This window comes from Mustela putorius, unplaced genomic scaffold (assembly GCF_011764305.1).
Source record: "Mustela putorius furo isolate JIRA1106 unplaced genomic scaffold, ASM1176430v1.1 tig00000743_pilon_pilon_pilon, whole genome shotgun sequence".
NCBI classification, from domain to species: domain Eukaryota; kingdom Metazoa; phylum Chordata; class Mammalia; order Carnivora; family Mustelidae; genus Mustela; species Mustela putorius.
Window position 1 is genome coordinate 9855034 of NW_025421464.1, and position 26648 is coordinate 9881681.

The following is a 26648-nucleotide window of genomic DNA, read 5'->3' on the forward strand; positions in this document are numbered from 1 at the left end:
AAATGTGTTTCTAGAAAAGACTGGGCAACTTGTAACAAGAGAAATTAACCAGGATATTTGAAATGGGATAAAAGATCCACAAATTTAAAAATCGTGTGTCTGAGGAAGGGTTTATTACTCAGGGTGGGAAGGTCAAGGTTTTTATTTAATGGTCCCATATACCCACCAAGATTCCTGCCTGAAGCGTCTGCTCCTTCAGAAAGATGAGGTCCATCCCTCCTTCAACATGTTTCCGTCTCCCTCTCCGCCTCCTCGTGGCAGCGTCGTCTCTTCTGAGGCTTCCGTTGACAATCTGTCCCGTCACTGGATGGATCAGGCCGGCTTGCAGAATCCCAGACAAGTCCATGCCGAGGGCTCCTTGAAGTGAACCGATAGCCCCGATCTTAGGGGTGCTGGCGCTCACCGGGAAAGGAGACGTGGCTCCTGGGGACCCCTCTGACGTGCAGGAGAGATCTATTGCAGACTCCCCGTGCCAGCCATTGAGGACAACGGGGGGGTGCCCGTGGGTGGCAGAGAAGTGTTCCAGGCTCCGGGCCTTCACATCCCTCTCCACCTCAAACTCGTAGGGACGTCTGAGCTTCTGTTCGTCCTTTGTGAATACTGGAGCCAGGAAGCTCTCCTGCAAACACACACAGGTGGCGAGAGAGGTCTGAATGCCACTTCTGCGGCTGAATGGCAGCTCCTTCTCCGGGCCTGACTTCCTTGGGCCGACTAGGGTTCCTAATCAACTTCTGAGAAGTTCTTTCCACTCAAGCCTTCTCAGATTTTAGCACCAAATAACCTGGAGAGCTTGTTTTCAATTTTTTAAAAAAAGATTTTGAGAGAGAGAGTGCACGCACGCTCAGCAGAGGTAAAGGCAGCAGCAGACTCCCCTGTGAGCAGGGAGCCCGATGCAGGACTTGATCCTAACACCCTGGGATCATGACCTGAGCTGAAGTCAGATGCTTAACCAGTGAGCTATCCTGGCACCCTCGCCCGGAGAGCTTGTTCAAATGTCAATTCCCTTCAGTGGGCCTGAGATTCTGTAGGTCTAACAGGTTTCCAGGTGCTGATAACGCCGCTGGTCTATGAATTACCCCCAGAGGTGCAGGACCGTAATCTGGGGAATCAACCTCAACTGTACATTAGAATCCACTGGAAAATTAAAAAAATCCCAACGCTCAGTCTTACAGCCCTGACGCATTAAATCAAAACCAGCAGCTTTTCAAGGTCCCTACAGGTTCGCATGTGCACTTGGGAGAGCGCGAGCCTGTGTGCTAACAATGTATCTCACATTAAACTTGAGTTATAGCCTGAGTTTATAAAAGCCGTTCTCTGATTTCCCTAATTTCTATCAGCTGCCATCATTCTCGTGGTCTTCTAAGTGTGGAACACACTGGTCCATTCACGCCTCCCTCTCTATGTTCGCCAGTCACCGGGCCGTGCCCGCCGACGCCCGCCCTCTTGTTAGTACCCACCTCGCCACCAGCCTGGTCGAAGACCTCATCTCCTCCTCAGATCCCCACTCGGCCTCCCAGCCTCTGGCCCTCTTCTCTCCGACCCTCCTCTCCCAAGGACCTGCACACCACTTATTCCTGCTGAGCTGGAAAGCCCTGTTTTCACCATGCACTTCGCGGAGCAAACTTCCGTAGCTCCCTGCTGTCTACAGGACAAAATCTAAATTCTTCAATGAATACCATTGACTTTATAGAAGGAAAAGGAAGAAACCAAAGAGAAAACCAAAAGTAGAAAGAGAAGGAAGTCCTCTCCACGCAGTATTTGCTGAACGAATGACTCGAGTGAGAAGTGCCAAGCGGCCCTCACCTTTTGGATCTGGGCCACCAGCGCCGCACTGCTGCTGAAGCCGTGTTCCGAGGCCTCCGGCTCCGAGGCGCTGCTCCGAGAACCAGCACTGCTGCTTAAGGCTGGTGTAGGCAGTGTGCCCGAGGGCTCGTACGGCTGGCTGGAAGGCCACTTCCCCTTTAACACCACATGGCAGATATTATCCAGGCGGTTGATTATTACGCGATCCTATAAAAAAGACAAAAAGTTCTGAGGAGTAAGTACCAAGCTATCCAAATTCACAAAGTCCATAGAGATCACGTGTCACCTTTTTCTAACCAGGAGGAGCTGATTAGGAAGATAGCACACTCAGATGTACTCACTTTACAAGTCTTAAAATACTTAAGTTCTATGGTCTGGACAGTGAAAATTAAAGCCATAGTGCTTTATTTTTTATTTATTTTATTTTATTTTTTTTAAAGATTTTATTTATTTACTTGAGAGAGAGACAGTGAGAGAGAGCATGAACGAGGAGAAGGTCAGAGAGAGAAGCAGACTCCCCATGGAGCTGGGAGTCCGATGCGGGACTCGATCCCAGGACTCCGGGATCATGACCTGAGCCGAAGGCAGTCGTCCAACCAACTGAGCCACCCAGGCGTCCCGCCATAGTGCTTTATATATGAAGACAGTTTTATCTTCTGGTCTAATTAGCCAAGTGTCTCTTTCTTTAATGTTTAAATGTGACATTATTAATACTTTTTTTTTTTTTAAGATTTTATTTATTTATTTGACAGAGAGAAATCACAAGTAGATAGAGAAGCAGGCAGAGAGAGAGAGGGGGGGAAGCAGGCTCCCTGCTGAGCAGAGAGCCTGATGCGGGACTCGATCCCAGGACCCTGAGATCATGACCTGAGCCGAAGGCAGCGGCTTAACCCACTGAGCCACCCAGGCGCCCCTACTTTTTCAAGACATTACACATTTCTCTGAGTTTATACTCAGAAATACTCTACAAGCTGAGAATGCTTTGGGTAGAGAACGCATGCTCTGGGGAGTACCTTCGGCCACTCGGAGAAGGAAAAGAGGGTTTTCTCCTGGAGCAGCTGAGCAATGGTGGGAGCCCGAGCCTCCTGCAGGTCATCCCCAAGGTCTCCTGCGATGCCTGATGTCGAGCTTTTGCTCTCCTCCTCAGAGTACTTCCCTGGGTAATCTGCAAAGAAGGGTTTAGAAAATTAATCTGGTACTTGGGAGACAGTAATGAGCTGAACGATTAGGCCACCTGATCTATCTTTTCAAAAACTTAGCCCATTTAGTGCTTATTTGAAATTGAACAGTAATTACCATGCTATTTCTGGCAGAACCCTATCAGTTAAGCCATACATGCAGATCCTTTCTCTAGGGCTACCCGTGCAAGTCATGTGGTAACTCTGCATGCACACACCAAAGGAAACAACCAAAGAAAACAGGAGATTGTCCTGTGTACCCAAGAGTGAGAGTGGAATGAGCACCGAGAGGCTTGTGCATGCAGTGCGGCTGGCAGGACGGAACTGAACACTGTAATACTCTTATCCGTTTGAAGGCACAGTCTTTGAAATGTAACACAGCAAGATGCTGATGTTAATGACAATAGGTGAAAGGTCCTGAAACTTACAACAAAGGTAAAATAGACCTGCTTCACGTAAAAAATGATGCAAAGAAAGCTAGAACACTCAAATTACTTCACTGATGGAAAGAAATGGAAATGCAGCTCATTCTTTAAAGTTTCAGTGGTGAAACTTTATTATCCGTGTGAAATGGATACTTACTACTTACTACCACTTACTACTAAGGGAGGGAATGATAGGGAATGAGCACAGAGTAGCAAAACATCCAGTGCAGGAAAAGTTGTGAGCCTCTTTTCTGGTGAAATGACATGGAATTTGATCCTCTGAAATGTGGAGATTTCACTGGAGACTGCGCACCAAGTCTAGGGAGCTGCAGGGACCGCTCACCACGAACAGGTCCTTGCTAGGCCAGCGGATTCAAGGATATACGAGACAGATGTGGCCCTCAGGCTCTTAAGGTTCACGGGGGACAGACAGTCAGGAAAACAGTAATAATAAATGAACACAATTATAAACAGCGGCAAGTGCTACGAAAAGAAACAAGCTGCCATGATATGGAGTAAGAGAGGGCGGAAGGGAGGGCTTCTCAAAGGAGAGAGCCCCCAGGAAGAGGAGGACAATGGTTATTCTGGACGTGCTGAGGAACTTTCCTGGGGGAAAGTACAAAGGTGAGAGCAGAAGGGTAGAATCATTTAGATAATGCTGAATTCTGTAATGGTAGACAATTTGAATTTTATTCTCGATCTGAAGGGAGGCATCACTGAAAGGTTTTAAGCAGAGAGGTTGGATTTGAGTTTTAAGAAAAAGTAATGATGTGTGAGAGAAAACCCTGGAAACACAGCCAGGAGATCTGGGGCTGGCCCTGACAGCTGTAAAGTCACTGCTCCTTTACGGTAGATTTCCAGGTGCAGAAACAGACCGAGCCCTTCTGCCCGACCTGTTCCATGTCTACTGTGTGTGGAAGACCCCTTCTGAGTGCTGCAAAAGCATTCGGAAAAGCACTGGTGCAAGGGGACCCACCCATGGGTGTGTGTGCCGCTCAGCCAAGATGCAGCAGACGGCATTGGTAGATGCTTCTCCTCTAACCCATACTCTCCCAAACTCTGTACTCAGTTCACTGCCTCGATTTCCACGGACTATTTGGTGATTTCCCCCACAACAAGGTTAAAAGAACAATGTGCGTTTTATAATCTAACACATGGCAGTGATCCTCTGTGGCCTAGGCTGAGGGCAGACAAGGTCAGAGACGGCTCCCCTACCCCCCGCCCTGTGTCAGCTGGGGCAACAAATCGGTCAAATTCCTTTCAGTAGCCTCTCTTCATTATCCTAGCTAGTGTGTAAATTTTAACTTGAGTTTGGAACCCGTCTCAAGGGAGTCACTAATCACAAGGACTAGACCAAGGGTAAGCTTACCAAAAAAAGGAAAGTTAGATCACGCAGGGGAGCTTGCCTGAGCTCCCCTCCCTTTCCTTCTGTGATATAAAAGTCACTGCTGCAGAAGGAGATGGCTGTCTCTCTTAATCCCTGAATACCAGTCCCGGCATCAGGCCAGATGTGAACAGGGATTTTTTTTTTTTTGGACAGTAATAAGGACAAACAGAATGATCTTTCTTCACTATTATATGCCCTCTTGGGCCCAAAGTAGTAAAAACAACAGTAAAAAAAGTTAAAAACCATTTCTTGTTGCTCAGAATCTCTAATCAATGTATTTAAATCCTCCGAGGCACAGAAATATCTGAGTCATTTAGACTCTTAAATTTAAAAAGTCCTCTTAACTTAAAGCCTTATTTAAGACTTCCCTATTTAAAAAGCTCAAATCTATCTGTATTTTTGTTGAGTTACTTGTAATTGTTATTTTTATCCCTGTTATTAAAATGAATCTAAACCAAATGCACCAATATCCAATCACAAGGTTTGGATAATGATATGAATAAACAGCACTATCTTTGCTCACCTAAATGAGATTACGTTTACTCGTATTTTTGTGGAGTTCCTGAAAAATTAACTCTCCCTCTAGAAAACTGTAGGTTCTTGATGTTCCTAAGCTTTTCTACTTTAACCAGCTGGAAGGTCCTCACCTGGTGGAAGAACAAGTTCCTTCCCTTCCGAGCGGCATCTAGTGTCTACCACGGAGAAAGCAGCTTGTAAGCCCCTCCCAAGTTACATGGCTGATGCAACAAAGGTGCTACCACTGTTCACAATCCTCCTCAGTGTTCTAGAATGATCAGTGTTAAGCTACTTTGTCTCACCTTCAGACAAGGCCTGGTCTTAGACCGCAGGGAACGTGTACAGGTGTGACTCAGAAGCCGCACATCTCCCCACCCCGCACCCCGCCACGTGAGGACCGGCTCACCAAAAATACCACAGCCCTCACCGACTGTACCTTGAGTGTGGCCGTTCCCCTCTCTGTCATAATCATCTTTGCTCTCAAAATCCGCGTCTTCAGACTTGAGCTCACTGGCTTCTGGATACACAGCGAAAGCTTTCTTCCCCTCTGCACTGTCTTTCCAAGGCTCGCTCAACAGCTCGTGCTTCCCCTGGGCGGGCTCTGCGGGAGGAGCGGGGGGCTCAGCCTCCACTGGGATGCTACTGGTTTTGCTTTTGTACGCGTCTGCGTTATAACCCTTGGGTTTCTCCACTTCAAACTCCTCGTTCTCGAGGCCACGCGTCCACCTCCCCGTGTGCTTGCAGGGACACTGACAGGCTGCTTGAGGAAGCGCCCCCCGTGGTCCAGGATTCTGGCTGACGGCCTCCAGGGTTCCTCTCTTGGCCTCCTCCACATGGAAGCCTCGGCTCTTCTCCCTCAGGATGTGGGCTGTGGGATGGATGTGGGCTGTGGGATCGGCCAGACGCACCACCTCGGGCCGTCCCCTCAGGCCTGCCGCCGCGCCCGCGTTGTCCTCTTCCTTCTCCTCCTCCTCCTCCTCTTCCTCATCGCTGTGGTTCTGACTCAAAACCAATTTGCTTTCTAAACTTTTGTTTTCTAATAAATCAATTAATTGCTGATCTGATGACAGGCTTCTTCTGGAGTCACAGACACTAAGATTGCACATGTCTACAAACCCACTTTCATTTCCTTGATCCAAGGAAGGGGAAGCTAAGCACTTGGCTTCCAGCTGCCCGATGCTTTCAGGTCTCTGCCCTGTCTCACTGCACAAGTCCCCTTCCCTGGAAAGAGAGAGCAACAGATGTTTTCCATTTTTGATGTTCATCTGAGCTACTCCTGCTTCTAAGCTGCTCAGAAAAGAGGGGCCCGCAGGTAGTTCTGCCTCTCGGCCACCAGGCTGGCAGTTCCCGTCCTCGCCTGCTGAGAGGGCCAGCGCATCCTTTCTGGGTTCTGTCCTGGTAGTGGGGCTCTCCTGGAAAGAGCCTGGCTCCCGACTCAGGGCCTTCTTACCATACATCATGCCCTCCAAGCACTCGGGCAGCAGACTTTCATCGTGGGTGACGGACATGACATCCTGAACTTTAGAAATAAAGTTTTCACAAGTCATGTCAGATAAACTGACCCCAGGTGGAGTGGAGTGACCATCTCTACCTTCTATTTTCACGAGGTTCTCAGGCTCACTTTCAAGGGGCTCTGAAGTCCTGCTCATCTGAGTGTACGTGAGAGATTCGTATAGTTTAGAGTTGGTCTGGTAAAGGCAACAGAGACTTTCTGGGGCCTGGGTGTCCGTTCTCTTGTGCTGGGCGTAGTTCCTGTAGGCGTCCAGGAAGGACAGCTGGGGGTCGGTCATGATGTAATAGTCAGTGCGGTTCAGGCCGTGTTTGGCGGTGCCGACGAGCAGGTCTCGGTCGTGCTTCCCGCACTCCCACCAGACCGGGAGGTAGAGGCTGGGCCTGCAGAGCTGGAGGCGCTCGTGCAGCTGCGGACACCTCAACACCTGCTCCCGGACCTTCCGCAGCAGCTCGATGCGGTACAGAGTCCTCGCGGCCCGCTCCTCAGTGATGGGCTCCACGTAGATGCTGGGATCTGGGGGACCTGGAAAGGCCAACACAGAGCCCATCACTGAAGGCAGCCCCAGGACACCCGCCACCCACCTGAGCCCCCGTGTCTCTGGTCTAAGTGCTTTCCTCCCTGGCATACAGTCTTTGGTGTGTGTGCCCCTGACACCATGAAAAGCTACGAGAAGGGAAGGTTTCTATGAAACTAGGACAGACCCAGTGAGGGTGAGGGAGGAGCACGAGAACTCTGGTTCTAGAAGATAAGCTCTCGTTTAGTAGGCATGTACTCTGTACCCAAGTACTGTACACACGTCACTGAGTTCTCACGGCAATGCTAGGCTGTAGCATCATTGCCCCCGTCTGAAGGATGAGGAAGGAAGCTCAGATATGCTCCAGGTGCCAGAACCAGGATTTGAGGCCAGGTCTTGTCAGTGGGGCTGTAAAGCCCAGGTCCTTACAATCTATCCAGCTCCCTGGTTTTAATGAAAACACCCTAACCACGTCACACGGGGCATGCTGCTGTCAGCCCAGGACCCACACGGGCTGGACTCCAGGCTTGTTTTAGCTCTTCACAGCAGTCAGATGGGCCGTATCTAGTTCACCTACAGGCGCGAGGCGGGAGAGGGACGAGGAGGAAGCGGCTGCATCCCCGCCAGGAAGCAATTTCTCAGAAGGCGTCTCTCCCGGCTGGAGCATGTGGAAAGACAGCCATTTACTTTCCGTAGCTACAAGTCAATACACGGGAAACGAGTTCAAGTTCTTACAATATAATGTACGGCAGAAGCGAAGTTCACCAGAGTCAATCTCTTGAGACTTAACAATACGCTGGAGAAGGTAATTAACACTAGCCTCTCAATACTTCTGTGCAGTGTTAACCTCAATTTCTTTTTTTTTTTTTTAAGATTTTATTTTTATTTATTTATTTATTTGACAGGCAGAGATCACAAGTAGGCAGAGAGGTAGGTAGGAAGAGAGAGGGGTAAGCAGGCTCCCTGCTGAGCAGAGAGCTGGATGCAGAGCTCGATCCCAGGACCCTGGGATCATGACCTGAGCGGAAGGCAGAGGCTTTAACCCACTGAGCCACCCAGACGCCCCGTTAACCTCAATTTCAATTTCTGTTGACATGGCATCGTTTTGGGAGAGAGATTTCATTTTATGAGAGTGGACCCAAAGAGCAGTTCACGAATTTGTGAAAACTCACTTGTCTTTCCCTGAATTCTTCAGGCAGATTCTACTCCTAGAACCGAGCCTACCTGAAGTGATTCTGTACCCTGTCCCTGTCTCATCGGGGACCCACGGACGGAGAGCATTCTCACCGCCATCCTTCCACGTGGGCAGACGACACACGTTCCGGCACATAGCCACAAAGCTATAGAAGTAGTGCTCCAGGCTCTCATCCGACTTCTTGTCCAAACGGGAAATGATGCGGAACTGTGTCCAGTCAAAAGTTTTCTTTTCTTGATCATAAACGACGCCGAAGGAGGACACCGCTCTGTAGAAGTCTGCTTGCTCTCTCCTAGTCCACCTTGGGATTTAACCAGAAAGGGAGAGTGAGCTGCTTTCCCTTAAGGAAAAAAAAAAGCCAACAACTACTTACTTAATGAGAGCCTACTAGGAGAGTCCGCGGACTCAAGAAAGCAGCTAGGCCTGGTTTGCCTACTTTATACTTTAAGTTAAGTTGGGGTGAGAGGCTTATAATGAAAACAGCCCGTATCCTACCACCACTTTCAAATCTCAACTTTTTCTCCCAGTATTTATCTATGTTTAAGTCACGTGTGCAGACTTGTGATCTCTTCATTTATTAATTTTAGAGACTACCTAGTTTGTTTCCACTGATGGGAGAAGAAGGTCTTAAAATACTATGTATGTATGACAACACAGAATCCTGGAGGGACCTGAAATTCACCCCCTTTCTCTTCCCGATGAAGAGACCGGTCCAGAGAAGGGAAGCAACTCCCTGAGCCACACAACTCTCCCCACCCTAGTTCATGTTGGCTTTGTTTTGGTTTTATGTAGGCACGTAGCCTGTATCTGGGACGCTAAGGTTCTCCAGCCTCTACATTCTTCACGGTTGAGATAATGACAGGAAGTGGCTGGATTATTATCCCCTACCCACAGTCTTCATGAGGGGCTCCTGGGCACGGTACTCTCCATCCCCAGAGCGAGTCAGGCCAGGAATGTGGGGCTCGGGGCTCGGTGGAGGAGCGAGAAGCAGGGAAGACGGGCTCGAGTTCTTCTCTTTGGAGTTGTGAAAGACAGTATTTTCCCTGAATTACCAAATTTCATAAAGTCAGAAGGTGGTTTTACTTTTTTTTTGTTTTTGTTTTTGGTATTCTTTTAATTCACTAGATGGTACATCAGAAGGGTGGATAGACAGACTCTAAGAACTACAGCTTTGTTGATTTTTCCTGGTGGCATCACTCCTAGCTTGTGCTGGTCTTCTGTAGCCATTTTTGGTGTGACTCTCAGATGGGCAAGTAATTCCTGATAATTCATCTCCTCGTTCTGGGCTGGCATTTTATAGTACTTTCTGCTCTCACAGGCTTGATAAGGACTGGTAGCTACAATATGGCAGCTTCAATGCACGCTATTTACTTGGCTGCTAAAACAACGTGATGTGATATATATGCTAGTTTTAAACCACATTTCCAGGGATTGCGGTCCAACTTAAGGAAGAGGGTCAAGTTGGAAAATCATTAAAGTCTGGGGATTGTGAACAAAGGTTTTCCTAGATCTCATCAACTCCCCAGCCAACTCCCTAGACCTCGTCAACTCCTCAGCCAACACCATCACTGGAGGCTGGACTGAATTAGTTCTGGAGACCACCTAAGTTCAAGATGAGCACACTGAACATGTTTGGTCTCTAGCTCTATCAGCATCCCCTGGTCACCTTTACTCATCGGCAGCTCTGTATGCCCTTTCGGCTCTTGACTTTTACCTCTTTTGAGCTTCCTTGTTGATGAGATCCATTTCTGAGGTTCTCCTGAACATCTCTTCCTGGACCCAGTATCCTTGGTTAACTGGTCCCAGAATTTCTGGTCGACAGAGTTCTTTGCGGTTACAGCGCTGGTACACGGTGACCAGACGTCGGAGGCGAGCCGTGAGAGCAGATGAAACTGGCCAGGGTGATTTGTCTGGGTCGGAGCCATCCTGGGCTTCAAACATCAGTGAGGATATTAGTATTTACAAACGGAACCAAAACAAAGGCGGCTATTTTGTTGTTTTGTTTAAATAAAGCCACAGCTGACTCAAGGACCAGATCAACCCGCTCAGAAGCCCGGCAGGGCCGGAAGGGCTGCGACTCTGCTCTAGAAACAGCTTTCGCTGTGGCTGGCTCGGTCATCTCTCGCATACGGATGTGTCCGTCCACAGGCCAGAACTGATCCAAGGATCTTGCTCTAAGGCATGGGAACAAGCAGACCCTCTATGGCCTTCTCCATAATAGAACTACGGGCTTTTGTGTAGCTGAGTCTTCCAACTGCAGAACATTTTATTGAGTTCAAATTCAGAAAAAAACAAAACGAGAGAACAAACCCTCTCTAACATTTCTCTCCCTAAATTAATTAAATAAATAATAAATCAATAAAACCACAATTCCTCCTTCTCTCTCTGACTCCATCCTGACCTCAGATACCACAGATCTCACTTCTGAACTTTAAGAACGGTGGTGGGAGCTGGCCAGAGCTACATTAAAGCTCTGTGTGGGACTCCAGGAGAGTCTGATGAAGGTCAACTTGGCTTTAAAAAGCCTCCTTAAAAAAGCCTATTTTTACTACATGTAAACCCCAAGATAACTACAAACCGCGACCTTACTTTTCTTTGCCTTCAGAGGGACGTGGTCTCACCTGCCCGGCTGTCCTCCTTCTTTTCGCCAAAAATGCCATCGCCTCCATCACTGGAACTCTCCTAAGGGGTAAAGGAAGCCACGCCATCAGCAAAAGCTGCAGCCCAGGACAAACTAGCTCAGACAGCCCTCATAGAGCAGGAGTTCTTTCCTGCCCACGAACACCTCAAAGACCTCAATCGTCCCCGGTCAATAAAGCTTCCTTGTGCAGTTTTAAAAGAACCAGAAAGCAGTTTATTTCAAATGAGCATTTTTAACTGGGACTGTACGAATGATTCTGTAATGATTCTGCCTGCAGAAAATCCGCCGAAAGAACGATGAGCTGGCGTGCTCTCCCCGGCAATTGCATTTTACAAGCACGACTTTAGCTGTGAATTTAAATATTTGCATTACCAGCATCTCTTGCAATTTAATACTGCCACTTCACAAAGGTGGTGCCTGCATTCTGGTTTCTTTTTTTTTTTTCCTTTGCTGTGGAAAAGTATCATGTTCATGTTCATTACGGTTAGCTTACTTCACAGCAACAGATGCTCTTGTCCTAAAACGTGACTGCTCCAGACATGAGTCCTGATGGTGCAAAACCCCCAGGAATTTAAAATTAAAATCACAACTGAGGCTCCAAGTGAATCTGGAGTAATTCTGCAGGCATGAGCTTATCCAAGCTGGAGTGTTTGTCAAACTAGCTCTAATGGATCCCTTTACAAACCCTTTCTTGGTCTCAGAAGGGAACTCTGAAAGTTCTTTATGTATGGTGTGTGGGGGAGTTTGGGGATGGGAGAAGAGAGAGTGCTATTTTTCAACTGGACCCCATTTTTAACATGAAAACTTACTGTCTTTTGACCTGAATGATGAAAGAGAGTAACCCCAGGATTTGAGACTCTGGCCTTGTTAGGGAGGGTCATATCAGAGTAAGGGTCAGGAATCTGTGTGGCCTCTAGTGTCTTTGTATGTCCCTCAAGCTACGAAGAGTTTTTACACCTTTGAAGGGAAGAAGAAAAAGAACGGGAAGGGAGAAGAAGAAAATGGGCACACGGGAGAGGCAGAGAATGTGCAACAGACTGAGTGTGGCTCCCACGCCTAGGATACTCACTACCGGGTCCTTTACCGGAAATGTCCGCGGCCTCCTGGACGAGTGCACACAGCACAGACCAGGAATCTAGGCTCGGTAGGAACGGACTGACACCTGTGATTGGAAACAGTAAAAATTCTATCCGTTGTCCTACGTCCCTAATACCACGGAAGAGGCTGAAAAGAGAAAACTGAAAAGGCAGAGAGGAGCAGGGGCGCATTTTCTGTTACAAAATAACACGGAGAACATGTGAAACCCTTTACGTGGCTCATCTCCTTTAGTTCTCAGAAGTGCTTCATGAGGTAGAAACTACGACTCTCCTCCTCTTACAGATGCAGAAAACAAGCCCTAGAAAGGTTCAGTAACTTGCCCAAGGTCACACAGCTGGGTTTCACACACAGTAGTCTGATGACAACCACTCCAACCATCCAAAAAAAAGGGAAAGCGAGAGTCTGGGTTGAAGGTCTGTTCTGGAGGGCGAACGTACTTAGAGCTGGAGGACATCACTTCAAACTCTCTCGCTTGGCCCACACGGCTTCTGGCCATCTAAGTGGGGAGAGGGTGGCCTCAGGCTCATGTGCTGTACCGTTCTGGAGTGGTACTTAAATATGCTACCTCGTCCTTTCCCGCTTCTTGGGCGGGTACAAAACAAGCAAAACACTACCAACCATGTCCTGGATCCTTTCCTGCCACAGAGCACATGTCTGAGTATCCTCACAGAACCCGCAAAGATCCTCTGAATGCTCTCATTTATAATTATAGATGCTTCTAGACGGAGGAACGTCCTACAGCCTACAAAACATGGGAGTGAGGCGCCAGAGCCACCATGCTCCTTATTACGTCAACGGGTGGCTAACTTGGGCTTCCCCAAACCCCAGATCTGCACGAGGGCTCCCAGCTTGGGGTGAGGCAGACACGCAGGCCGTGCACATTTCCCTTTGGGTCCCGCTCATGGCTTCTGCAGGTGCACAGTTAGGAACGTGCATGGCCTCAGGCGGACTCTCGAATAAGGCAAGACTGTGGGATCGGCCAGTGCCTGTCCCTGTACCCTGCCCTCTACTGGAGGCACTTCCTCCCTCTGGAAATGACAGCACGGAGACCACCTGGCCCAGCAGCAGCCCGAGTGGGAAAGCCGTCACGACTTCAGCTAACGGCCGCGGCAGAGTGAGCGTGGTCTGTGCGGCTGCCGTGGTGGGCGGGGTCACAGGGAACCCCCGGGCAAGTCCTGCGTCTGAAGGACACAGGCTAGCGTTGAGCGTTTCAACGTGTGCTCTCTCAGACCGTGGATCGATCTGAATTTAGTATTCATTTTCGAGGACGTGTGAATCTGTCATTTCAGCATGAAGGGTCCAGACTGCTGACCGCAAGAACCGCAAAATAAAGGCAACTGGAAAGGCAACAACAGCAAACAACACAAAGGAAACGGGTCACACCATGTGTTGCGTGTCCCCATCTGGAGCTTGCGTGGGATTTGATTTGGGTCTGCAGTCTGAGGGTTCCCAGCCCCTTGGCCTTGGGCACGCTGTTTCAGTCTCTCCAGCTCGTTTCTTCATTTGCAAAGCGGAGGCAGTAATCTTTATAGGGTGACTGTGGAGCACAAATGAGTCGATCACGTCCCATGTCGAACCAAATGCTGGCCCAAAGCAAACGCCTCCCGAGTGGTGGTGGGGGCTGTAAGATGCTGATCAACAGTCCCCACTACCAGACAGAACCTCCCTGGTCCTGTCTTTCACCTGCGCTGTGTGCTGTGAGGCTGGCTGGAGGACGCAGGCAGCAGCAGCCACGGAGGTCTCCTGGGACCCGGGTCAGAGAGTCTCCAGACACTATGGTACTTCTGACGCAGTTTCCCTTCATTCATTATTCTATTTAGACAGGAGGACACTGGAATGGGGAGGATGATCATTCTCACCCAAGATCATACATAGTTATTAAGCGGTGAAGGTGGAATTGAAACCCTGAAGATCTGACTTCATAGGCTGAGCTCTAACCACTGGGCAGGACTGCTCTGGCCAGTGGAAGCAACAGGGGGCGGAATCCAGAGCAGTGTTCATGAACTAAGTCCAAACACGTCACTTCTCCACTGAGGGCAGTGACATGCACGGACTCCTAGTTACTGAGAACAGAAGGTCCAGTCTTCCTTGTTTGTGGCCGGCCCGTTCGGGCCTGGCTGCCTGCCCTATTTGGCCTTGACGTGGATGGAGGCGGTGGCAGCAGCAAAGACCCCGTGGGACCTGCAGACCCGGGGAATGTCTCCCGAGTTCTAACAAAACCCTAGGATCAACACAACAGGCAAGGAGCTGTCCTCTTACACTGAGCAAACGAGTGTCTCGAGTGCTAGGAACTGCCCTGGATCCAAGGGCTGTACCAGTGGGAAAAATGGAACCTTTGTCCTTCCGGGGCCCATAGTCTGGAGGTCATGAGAGATATGCTGGAGAATACTGGCCAGGCTGTGTGATCAGTGCTCCTAAACATAGTGGGAAAATAAGACAGAGTCACCAACTCTACCAGACCCAAATCAAATAGGGGGAAAGACGTACACGAGGCTTTTGAGCTCCCTACTGAGGGACACAAAGAGGAGGTGGCCAGAAGTTAAGAGCTCTATGAGAGGCAACAGGATAAACAGAGGCAGAATTAAAAGGATCCCACTGTGGCTTCCATTTCACAGGACAACATATCCAGCATTCTACTCTTGCATAAACTTCATGTGGAAAGTAGATGCACACCAAATGTCATTAAAGTGATTCAAGTTAACAGGGCAAGAGGGCAGGGTACAGAAAAACACTGAGGAGGAGAGACACAGCTCTCGTGCCCTCTAGCCAGTAGGACTTCTTTTTTTGAAGCTGATGAAAACTATTTCAGCTTCCTGCTCTCACTAGAATGGGATAAGAGTAACGCCTAACTGGAGGGGAAGCACGCTGTTAGCTGGGAAGTACTTCACACTCAGACATTGCTACCGAGTGCAAAGAACCCTCAATGTCTGAACTTGGAAGAACAGAGTAATTATTACTTCCTAACTGACTTCTTCTTACGTTGGGATTTAGACCATTTTAGGCATTAAGTTTCTCAAGAGAGTTTTTCTGAGCTCACTCTGGCTCTGACTTCTTCCTCCAGCGACAGACCTTCTGTGTCAGAAGTGGGCACAGCTGCAGAGCGAAGACAAGACACCTCATTAGAAGATGTGACTGTATCAGTGGGCTGCTCCTTGTCACCGTTTTAGTGAAAAGAGCTGTTACTCTCCCTATATCATACCGTGTTTGATAAAGAGAGATTCTGTTTACAGTTCGAAGCTCTAGACCATTCCAAACACAAGTAAACTTTCAGCCTAACCGCTGCACAAAGTCTGTGCATATTCACGACTCCAGATGCGTGGGCAATCTGTAACTGTATACCAGTCAAGTTCTATTGGTATTAAAGCAGGGAGAGCGTGGGGGAAACGGAATAAACTAGATCTCAAATGTCCCTTCTAACTCTGACATCCTGATTCTCTGACCCTCTGACATCTTAAGAGGGCTGTATCTATAGTGTGCTCTGGAAGGCGCCGGAACAGCGAGGGTCTGGAGACAACACAATACAAAGAAAGCAGAGAACTAGGGGCACTTCACCTGAAGAGACATTAAAAACACGAAGGTTAGTAGTTAGCTGGCCTCAGGAATTTAAAATCCTGGGGCACCTGGGTGGCTCAGTGGGTTAAGCCTCTGCCTTCATCTCAGGTCATGATCTTGGGGTCCTGGGATCAAGCCCCGCATAGGGCTCTCTGCTCAGTGGGGAGCCTGCTTCCCCCCGCCCTCTCTGCCTGCCTCTCTGCCTACTTATGATTTCTGTCAAATAAATAAATAATTAAAAAAATTTAAAATCCTATCAGAGAGGAAAGAAAGAACAGTTTTGTTCTTTGCAGCACCAGGAGAAAACTAACAGAATGCAGGGAACGAACTAGGAGCCAGATTTCTGGGACGGTTTAAGGAAGTCTCCTTGGAAGCCAGTTTTTTCTCTTTCTTCTTCCTATGGACTCTGAGAAATTACCTAAACCTACCTGGAATGACCTGAAGGCAAGGCTGCGGAGGGGACAGAACATTCAGAAACCACTTACACACATGTTAGGGCTCCTTGTGATACTGGGATTGTGCCAATCTATTAACTGTCCCCTGTGCCCATGTGTATTTAATTCAGAGGAATTCCCCTAGTTCTAGACAATACAGGCTCTTTGGGCAGCTTTAGCCCTGCCTGATGATCTGCCTGTGAACAGAACTAGGAGAAGGAGACACCCAGCCAGTGTATTTGGGGTTGGGGCAGGAGGTATGGGAAGGGAGGGAAGCAGGGGTGGGAGAGCAGACTGCGTTCAGACGTTGACTCTCCCTCTACATCAGAGGTGAGCTTAATCTATTTATAATCTGTCCACCTCAGAATCTGGCAGAAGCCGTGCCCCATTCTATCTGCTTCTGATTATATTCTATAGCCCAGGTTTTAGGGTTTCAGAAGCAAAATAAACAATACAGGTGTTAATTTTAAAAAGGAATAAAATGTAGTTCTAGAGAAGTTTAACCCTATTGTAAGGAAACGAGTTATTTTACAATTCTGTCATAAGGCATTCGGTGCCCAGATGTCTCCACAATCAAAGACGGATCAGGCTCAGTGTATAAGCCTGACTGTGAACATCTTTCAGAGCCCGGCTGGCGGTGGCAGCCTTTCCACAGAAGCGGTAGGTATGGCAGCTGAAATACTTTCTGCTTTCTTGGCTATGAAAACAATACCTGATTAGGGAACACGAGACGAGGATATCCAGAAAATATCTAGTCTGAACTCTATCCCCTGGTAGCTGTACGAATTTGGCAAAGTTCTTTAAAGCTCCTGGGCCTAAGTGACCGCAGCCCTCCAAGGGGGGCAGTAACATCGGAAGTGCTTATGTCCTCAGATGAGGTAAGGATCGATGGCAACAAATGGAGAAAGTATTTTGGAAAAAGTGAATTTCCATGAAGTATAAGGCATTACTTGCATTTCTCTGGTACTTGAATTGCTTCTACAGAAAAACACATCTTAAATTCCAGACAAAAGGAGTAACAGGAGAAGCCAGGGACCGGAATAGCAGAACCTGGATTTCAACTGCTGACATCAGAAACCAACTTCCTTTAGGTCAGGGTCAGAAGTTTCATGCTGATCTGCTTCAATCCACTGCTTCTCAGACCAAGGGGAGATATGGAAACAAAACTTTGAACAATAATTATTTCCTACTTTGGGGAAGTTATGTCATTGTTACTGTTACAGGAATTAAAGCTGATGGAAGCCAAAGTAAATACCACACATTCTCCCAACTAGAACCAAAAGAAAAGAACTGGTAACTTCTGGGTGGTGGTGAAGAGAAGATCTGAGATTATCCTGGCAATGCACTCAGTTGGGGACAACTGTACAGTAACCTCTGGGATTCAGAATCCATGAAATCCTACCAGATTCATCTGCTCTCTAACTCAAAGCCAGGGAACACGTGTGGTCAAATGGTGCTGGGGCCCTGGTAAGGTCTCAGTCTGCTTATGGAAAGCCCCAGAAACTCATTTGTAAAATGCAATGCAGACTTCTGGGAAAATGCGCGCATCCCTATTGCTCACTCTAAGCCCTCTTAAAACCCGGGACATTATATATGAAACAAACGTAAGAGAACTCTGAAAGGTGAGAGAAAGCAAACCAGCTAGGGACTTTGGGACCCAGAGAATGACACAGTGGTGAGTTTCATGATTTTCTTTTTGAACTTTTATTTCTAGATTTGGGAAGAAAGAAGCTGGCTACCTAGAAATGCCAAACCAGCTAGGGACTTTGGGACCCAGAGAATGACACAGTGGTGAGTTTCATGATTTTCTTTTTGAACTTTTATTACTAGATTTGGGAAGAAAGAAGCTGGCTACCTAGAAATGCCAAAGGGTACAGACAAAACAACACAAAACTTTTGTTGAGACAAAGGCATGTTAGGAGTACACAAAATGTTAAGGCAATACCTGCTACCTCCTAGCCCAAGAACACAAAAATACTGGCTCAACACACCCATGGCCAAACACATCCGAAGGCCAAGTGGAGAATCTAGACCTCCACCTTCACTAGGCTGCAACAGAACACCCCATACTCCTGCTGGGGTGGTGTTAAAAAGCCAAGTAGGGAGCTGGGACTTTCATCGCTGAGAAGGAGTAATGAGGTCCCCATCCCCATCCACAGTGTTAGCAAAGACCACGGGCAGAGGTGAACTTGCATTCTGGTGTAGCAATAATGAAAAATATCCCCCTCAGTTTTCATTGGGGGCTGGCTGGAAATGTGAACCTCTACTCCTACCTGGCAGCAACAAGGCAGCATCCATCCCCTACCCGACTCCCCTGCAAGACAGGAGTCAGAAGTAGTCAGCTAAAACAGAAGTTTTAGTAAGATCCCAAGTTTTACAATACCAAAATATCCAGATTTTAGCAAAAAATCTTATCATTTCATACCAAGAAATAGGAAGATCTCAAACTGAATGAAAAAGGACAATAAATACTACCACTGAAATGACAGAAATCTTAGAATTTGACGTAAGAATTTAAAGCAGTCGGGGCGCCTGTGTGGCTCAGTGGGTTAAAGCCTCAGCCTTTGGGCTCAGGTCATGATCCCAGCATCCTGGGATCGAGCCCCACATCAGGCTCCCTGCTCAGCAGGGAGCCTGCTCCCTCTCTCCACCCCCGCCTCCGCCTGCCTCTCTGCCTACTTGTGATCTCTGACTGTCAAATAAATAAATAAAATCTTTAAAAAGAAACCTAATAATTAAAAAAAAAAAAAAGGAATTTTAAACCAGTCATCAAATGAGCAATTTTGAACATGCATGCCACAAATGAAAAAAATCTCTGCAAAGAAACAAAAATCTAAAGAAGAACCAAAAAGAAATTTTAGATTTGAAAAATACAATAACCAAACTCTAAAAAACAAAACAACAACGACGGACAATCTCCACAGCAGAATGCAGGAGAAAAAGAAAAATTAGGGAACTCAAAGACAGAAAACCATAAAGTACCTGATCTAAAAAAAAGAAAAATAGATTAAAAAAAAAAGAGCAGTAGGAGCCTGTGGGATTGTAACAAAAAAATTAAAAAAAAAAAAGAAGATTTATTTATTTGAGGGAGAGAGAGACAGACTGAGAACATGAGCGCGCACACAGAGAGAGAGGGAGAAGCAGACTCCCCACTGAACAGGGAGCCTGACATGGGGCTAAAGGCAGATGCCCACCTGACTGAGCCACCAGGCTCCTGAGATCAGTGAAATTAAAAGAGAAGACAAAGAGCTGAAATAAAGAGCTGATTATTGAAGAAGATAACGTAGACAAATCTCTAGTAAGACAGATAAAGAAAAAAGGGAGAAGACACAAATTTCCAGCATCAGGAAGGAAACAGGGAACAGCACTATAATTCAAAAGGATAAAAGAATACAATAAACATCATGCAGATTTGACAACTTGAATGAAATAAATCAAATTCCTTAAAAAACGATTATAACTTACTCAATATAAAATAGAGTAGGAATCATAATTTTAAAACTCCCTCAAAAAGGAATCTCCAGGATGGTTTCATGGGAGGATGCTACTAAATATTAAAAGAAAATTAATACCAATTCTAGACAACCTCTATCAAAAAACAGTTGGAGGCAACACCCAATTCATTTATAAAGTTAACATTAAACTGGTACCAAAAGCAGACAAGGATAGTACTGAAAGACAACTACAGACCAATATTCCTCATGAATATAGATGCAAAAATCCTTAACAAAATATTAGCAAATAGAATTTAACAATAAGAAAATAAAACAATTTAACATTAAGAATCATACACCATGACTGAATGGCATTTATCTCAGTTTATCCAGGGATGCAAAGCTGATTCAATATTTGAAAATCAGTCGATGTAATCTACCACAGTAAAAGCTAAATAAGAAAAATCACACGATCATATTAATCAGTGCAAAAAATTTATCTGACAAAATTCAACATCTATTCATGATAAAAATTCTCAGAAAACTAGGGATACAAGGAAATGCCTCATTTTCAATAAAGACAACCTTCAAAAAACCTAGACCTAGCGTTATATTTAATGATGAAAGACTGAGTATCCTCCTCCTTAGTATCAGGAACAAGGTCAAGAACCTCTGCTCTCAGCATTCACTCAACACAGTCCCAGAAGCTTCAGACAACGCAATATGGCAAGAGAAATGTAAAGCATATATGTCAGAAAAGAAGAAATAACACTACCCTTGTATATGCAGATGACAGGATTGCTGACATAGAAAATCACAAAATACCTTAAATTGAAATAGTGCTGATCAAGTTTGTAGGATACAAGATAAACATAAATACCCCATTTACAATCACACCAAAGGAAATGAAATACTTAGATGTAAATCTACAAACATGTACAGAAATTGTTCTCTGTAAAACTATAAAATAGTGGTGAGAGAAATCAAGAGCTTGAAATCAATGGGGAGATAAATAGTAAGATTCCATATAGTAAAGGTCAATTCTGAAAGAGATATATGGGTTTAATGCAATTCCTAGCAAGATTCCGGCAAGAACTTCAGTAGATACAGATAAGAGTATTCTAAAATTTGTATGAAAAGGCAAAAGAATAAGAAAAGCCAAAACAATTTTGGAAAAGAAGTGGGAAGAATCAGTCTATCCAATTTTAAGATTTCCGATATAGCTACAATAATTGATACTACATGCTACTGGCCGAGGGGCAGACAAATGCAACAATGGAGCAGAACAGAGAAGCCTGAAATCCATCCACACAAATCTGCTCAACTGATACTTCGACAAAGGTGTAAAAGCAATGTAATGCAGGAAAGATAGTTTTTTGTTTTGTTTTTTTAAAAGATAGCTCTTTAAAACCAATGGTTCTAGAGCGACCAGCCAGCAACAGGTTAAAAAAAAGAACCTGAATCTAATGCTCTCCATTTACATGAAAACTAACTTAATATGGACCCCAGAATTACATGTTAAACCTAAGGAACTTTTAGTAAAAAGCAAAGAAGAAAACCTTTGAGATCCACAGAAAGGCAGAATTCTTACACTTAAAACCAAAAGCATGACCCATAAAAAGAGAAATTGGTAAGCTGGACTTCCTCAAAATTAAAAACTGTTACTCTGTGAAAGACAATGTAAACAGGATAAAAAGACAAACTATGGATAGAAGAAAGTACTCGGCAACCACATGTCTGACAAAAGCCTGGTATGCGGATTACATAAAGAGCTCTCAAATACCAACAGGAAAACAAAGAAACAAACAATGCAATTAGAAAATGGGCAAAAGACACGATGAAACATTTCACTGAAGAGGCTTACAGATGGCAATTAAACCTATAAAAAGACATTAAACATCATCAGTTATTAGGGAACTGTAAATTAAAACAACCAGATATCACTATACACCTATTAGAATGGCTCAATTACAATGATGACAACTCCAAAAGCCAACAAAAGATGAGGAGAAAGTGGACCAACCACTCCTGCGGGGCTGGAGGCAATGGGAAGGGATATGGCCATGCTGGAAACAGCCTGGCAGTTTATCTTATTTTATTTAATTTTTCAAGATTTTATTTGTTTATTTGACAGAAATCACAAGTAGGCAGAGAGGCAGGCAGAGAGAGAGGGGAAAGCAAACTCCCTGCCGAGCAGAGAGCCAGGACCCTGGGATCATGACCTGAGCTGAAGGCAGAGGCTTTAACCCACTGGGCCACCCATGCGCCCCAACTTGGCAGTTTAAAAAAACAGCTAAACATGCAGTAACCATATCATCCAGAAACTGTACTTATGGACATTTATCCCACAGAAACGGGAATGCGTGGTCATGGAAAATCTGTGTGCAGATGCTTCTAAAGGTATTTCTAACAGTCAGAAACTGGAGACAATGCAGACCCCTGCACTCGGACATCCAGACCACGGACTGCTACACAGCAATGAAGAGGAGGGCAGTACTGTTACAGAAACCAGCCTGCAGGAGTCACAGGGGATTATGATGAGGGACAAAAGCTAACCCCCTAGGGCCCTTATTGTTATGAGTCCATTTAATAATATATATTCTTAAATTCTTAGTACATATCTTAAGAAATAATCTTAAAGTAACGAATTATAGAAACGGAGAACAGGTTAGTGGTCACCACCAATTACAAAGGGAAAAAGGCAGGAGGGAAGGGGATGTGGCCATTAAGGGCAGCACGAAGGATCTCTGTGGTCATAGAAACGTCCTGTTCTTGACTCTAACAATGTCAGCATCCTGGCTGTGATGCTGGACTATGGTTTGGCAAGATGTTCCCATGGGGGAACCTAGATAAAAGGGACACAGGAGGGCGCCTGCGTTGCTCATTGGGTTAAAGTCTCTGCCTTCAGCTCAGGTCATGATCCCAGGGTCCTGGGATCGAGCCCCGCATCGGGCTCTCTGCTCTGTGGGGAGCCTGCTTCCTCCTTTCTCTTTGCCTGCCTCTCTGCCTACTTGTGATCTCTGTCAAATGAATAAATAAAATCTTTAAAAAAAAAAAAAAAGGGACACGGGATCACCCTGTATTATATCTTACAGCGCATCTAAAATCTATAGTTGTATCAAAATCAACTAGATTAAAAGTCAATGCAGTCTGTATGTTGATGATTTCTGTACTAAAATGCTGGGCAGAATGCAATGCAGTTGCAGCACTGCAACCAAGCTCCCCAAGCCTGCTGCCGAGACGAGGACGCATCCTGACCCTGAACACCACGTGGATAATAACACAGCAGCGGGACTCACCGGTTGCTTCTGCGGGCTGTCTGACTTGTCTTCAGTGTTGTCTTCTTTATCCATGTTGCCTCTGAATGAAAGTAAAATAAAAAGCATCATGTACCACCCAGGAGCTATTCTGCAACCAGAAAACCAAGAAAACCCCCCTGAATCACTGACTGAAAGGAAAATTACCCTTTGCCCACAGGCCTCAAAATCTTGGTTTCTACCAGTGTTGTAACTGCTACGGGCAAGGACCCCCACTCAGTTGAAACTACAGCGTGAGACGATCTACTCAGACACACGGGTGTCCTGCCCTCAGGTGCTCTGTGCCTGACAAGGGCATGAAGCAGGCCAGCTTCTTCCGGCAGCCTACCACCTGGCTGCTGTCTACTGCAAGTTCAGAGGCCAGCTGTCTGACAGTGATACTGTCACTAACAAGGTCACGACTGCCCATCGAGAGTTATCTGAACATGGGCCTTAAATAAGAGAAGAGACTCCAGAGACTGAAGCCTGTGCAAATCTAGCGAGTCCAGAAGCACTCCCAACCCTCTTCCCCCACAGCGGGGTGAAGCTTCAGGCAGAATCCCTTATGTGGTGGCAGCCATTTCCTCAAGAGGGAGCGGAGCTGCTCCTGCTAGGAAGGAAGGACATTTGCCCTCTCAGCAGCAGACACCTACCTCGAGCTCAGCTGTCTCAAGTCTTCTGTCTTATGAGCTTAATCACAGCTGATGCCCGATCTTACATGGACTTTGAAGTGTTCCTGTCTCAAAGATTCTCATCGATGCTGCTCCTGCTCAGGAGGCAGGAGAATCTCACCTACCCTAACTATCTCTCGGACGCCCGACAAAAATGTAAGCTTTCTGCCACATTCAGGTACCTCACCCATGAAGCATTTCCCCCCGCATCTATGATCAGTGTCACCGCTCACTTGGGCTTCTGTTAACATCTCTCCAAATGAGTCTATTATCTGCACAGAGGAAATTTCTCTTTGGAGCAGAGAATGTTCTAGTAGCTAAAGTGTTCATCATGGGTTAAGGACAGATGGAAAATCCATTTCACCCTTTTCTTGGCCTTAGCAAGTGGTCAGGAGCTCCTGGCAGTGCAGGTCCCCCTGGCTGGGCCTGGCCACAGCCCTAGGCAATGCAAAGCAGTATCTGCTACTTTTGGGGAGAAGATCAGTTCAAAGCTTACCAAACACAAGCTAAGAGATAACATAAAATGTTTCCCTGTAAGTATATATATATATATATATTTACACACACACACACACACACACACACGTATGTGTGGGTATATGCAAGTGCATATGTATGGGTGCACCGCAGTTTATGGCCGTTTATTTAGCTTTCCAACAAATTTACACATTTGGAGGCTATGCCAACAGTAAGTAAAACTCAGCCAAAGGAGATGCTTCTATGCTTTTTTGCACACAACCCATAAATAAGGCCTAGATGCCACAGCCATGAAGCAGTGGCTCCTAAATTCACCGTACGCATGAACAATGCATTCTGAAATGCTGCCAGGATTTCATCTGAGGAATTTCAAGGTCACGAAGACTGTACTCGCAGTACCTCTTAGCTTTTTGCCAGGTATGAGAGGTCTGAATTCTTCCTCAAGAATCCTCTGACCAGACAAGAGATGAATAGGGTAGGATGGTGGACAGCTTGAGGAACCCAGGAAGAAAAGAACTAGTATTTGGTTCAAAATGCTTAGAAGTCAAAGAAAAGGTCTGAGATGTAACAGGATCTAGCGAATGCGGCAGTCCTGGAAAGTGGTTCCAGCATGGCAAGATTTAAGGGACATGCTGGACTGTGAGAAGAGACTGTGAGAATGCTGGATATCCAAAGAGGAGGTCAGAGAGTCACGGCATAACATGTCACATCACGGCTGGCTCACCTTTCAGGAATGTCTGAGGTCCCATCCGTAACACCCTGTTCTGCAGAAAGGGACTTCTCATCTGGCATCCCAACTTTCTCCAGGAAGCAAAGGGCTGGGTCTGCTCGCATGGCATTGTACCTCTCATACCCTGATCGGGGGTAACGAGAAATGTTAGAAGTCACCAACTCTCCCCTGGGCCCTGCACAATCATGGTTTCCCTTATTGAGTGAAAAATAAAACAATCAGAAACATTATTTAAGATTAACTGAATCCTGTAAGATTTCCTATCAGAAGAAGATCCCTGAGCTAAAGTAGATACCTATGAGTAAGTGTTTGACCAAAAACAAAAGCTGACGTAAATGTTCTGTGTCCATGAAGAGACACAAGGTACAGATGTAATGCTCACTTGTTTACTTCTTTTGGACAGCAAAGGGGACCAGTGAAGTTGGTTTTGCAACTTCTTCTCTTAACCCCGAACTCTGGACACACTGTTACCTCCTGATGGACTTGTTTTCTGACAGTCTGATTTTCTCTCATGTCTTAGAAACAGAAACTGAACCAAGTGACGGATACAGGGGATAAAATACAAGGAGGCCTATGGTGCTTGTTAATCAGATTAAAAGTGATTTATTGCCTCCATATTCACCAACTCAGTATGAAATCCTAATCCACTGGCCAGGGCTTTGGAATTACCTCTCACCACATCCCCAAAGTCAAACAGAGAATGAGCATATTTCACTCAGAAGAGACCCCTGAAAGGGAGCCAAAACAATGAAATAACATCACTTTTACTTTGATAATCCCAGGCATGAGAATTTTTGTGTTTTTTTTTTTTTTTTAAATGCATGGAATCTGAGACAGGATCTGGTCACAGAAAAGATCCAAATCTATTGTTGTAGCAACCTATCTTGAGGGAAACACTTTCGAGATGGTCAAAACCCTTTCTGCATCGCTCCCAGGAAACAAGGTTCATTTCCAGCTCTGCAGCACGTACAGAGAGGGCCCATCGCAGGTGGCGGAGAACCCGCATGGGTGCTAGTAACAGACTCGGGTTCACTTTGCCGGGTGTGTGGCCTCCATGCTGGCTTTTGTTCCCTCATCCCTATGGCTGGAGTTCTGTCCTCCGCCCTGCAGGCAGCACCTGGCTCTCCAACGAGCCGCAGGTTCTTCACCTTTTAATCCAAAGTGACTCTTCTGCCATCTCAATGACAGGTGCTGCCCGCATGAGGCATATGGCAGAAGAAACTGTGAGGCCTTATGTTCTTTATTTGCTGTTCCTTAGGACGATTACTGGATTATTGTCAGTCTCTCTCAGGAGACTGTGGGCTCCTTAGGGAAAGAATCTGGCCCTGTTTTCTCAGCATTACACATTCTGTATCTAGTGCGGGGCCTAACACCACACACGCACAACGTTAGATCGAAGGAGGTCAGTTTTGCCCAGATTTTCTCCAATAATCATTGTAAAAGAGCCATCTGCACCCTCTCCCTTGTGTTCTACCATAGTTCGTGGCAAAACAGGAATGTTCTCAATGCTCCTGCTCCCCTGAGGAAAGTCCTGCTATCTCCACCTGCTGCTCCCCATGAAAAGAGGGGTGCTTCCTCTGAAGGGTGAGAGGCTGAAAGTTTTCGCTGCCAGCCTTTACACCCGAGGGAGGCTCACTGTCCGGGTGTCCTGCCCTCAGGTGCTCTGTGCTTGACAAGGGCATAAAGCAGGCCAGGTTCTTTCGGAAGCCTACCACCTGGCTGCAGTGCACTCTGCACTCTTTCTCTTATCTTGTGTCGGTCTGAAGACCAGACAAGATTCAGCA

General features: G+C 46.4%; 1 protein-coding gene across 9 annotated transcripts in view; it reads right to left on the minus strand.

The window, feature by feature from the left end:
* Positions 1 to 26648, minus strand: part of CHD6 (chromodomain helicase DNA binding protein 6) — a 192294-nt gene that overhangs the window by 12458 nt on the left and 153188 nt on the right. For 8 of the 9 annotated variants that reach the window (XM_045084206.1, XM_045084207.1, XM_045084208.1 and 5 more), the window contains 10 exons: positions 24859 to 24988; positions 22990 to 23050; positions 18530 to 18570; positions 11153 to 11213; positions 10246 to 10457; positions 8624 to 8832; positions 5746 to 7344; positions 2817 to 2968; positions 1804 to 2010; positions 167 to 619 (listed from right to left, as the gene is read on the minus strand). In XM_045084206.1, coding sequence (XP_044940141.1) covers positions 167 to 619; positions 1804 to 2010; positions 2817 to 2968; positions 5746 to 7344; positions 8624 to 8832; positions 10246 to 10457; positions 11153 to 11213; positions 18530 to 18570; positions 22990 to 23050; positions 24859 to 24988 — 3125 coding nt within the window. Of the gene's footprint in view, positions 1 to 166; positions 620 to 1803; positions 2011 to 2816; positions 2969 to 5745; positions 7345 to 8623; positions 8833 to 10245; positions 10463 to 11152; positions 11214 to 18529; positions 18571 to 22989; positions 23051 to 24858; positions 24989 to 26648 lie in introns of all 9 variants that reach the window. The other variant, XM_045084209.1, reaches the window with a different exon arrangement.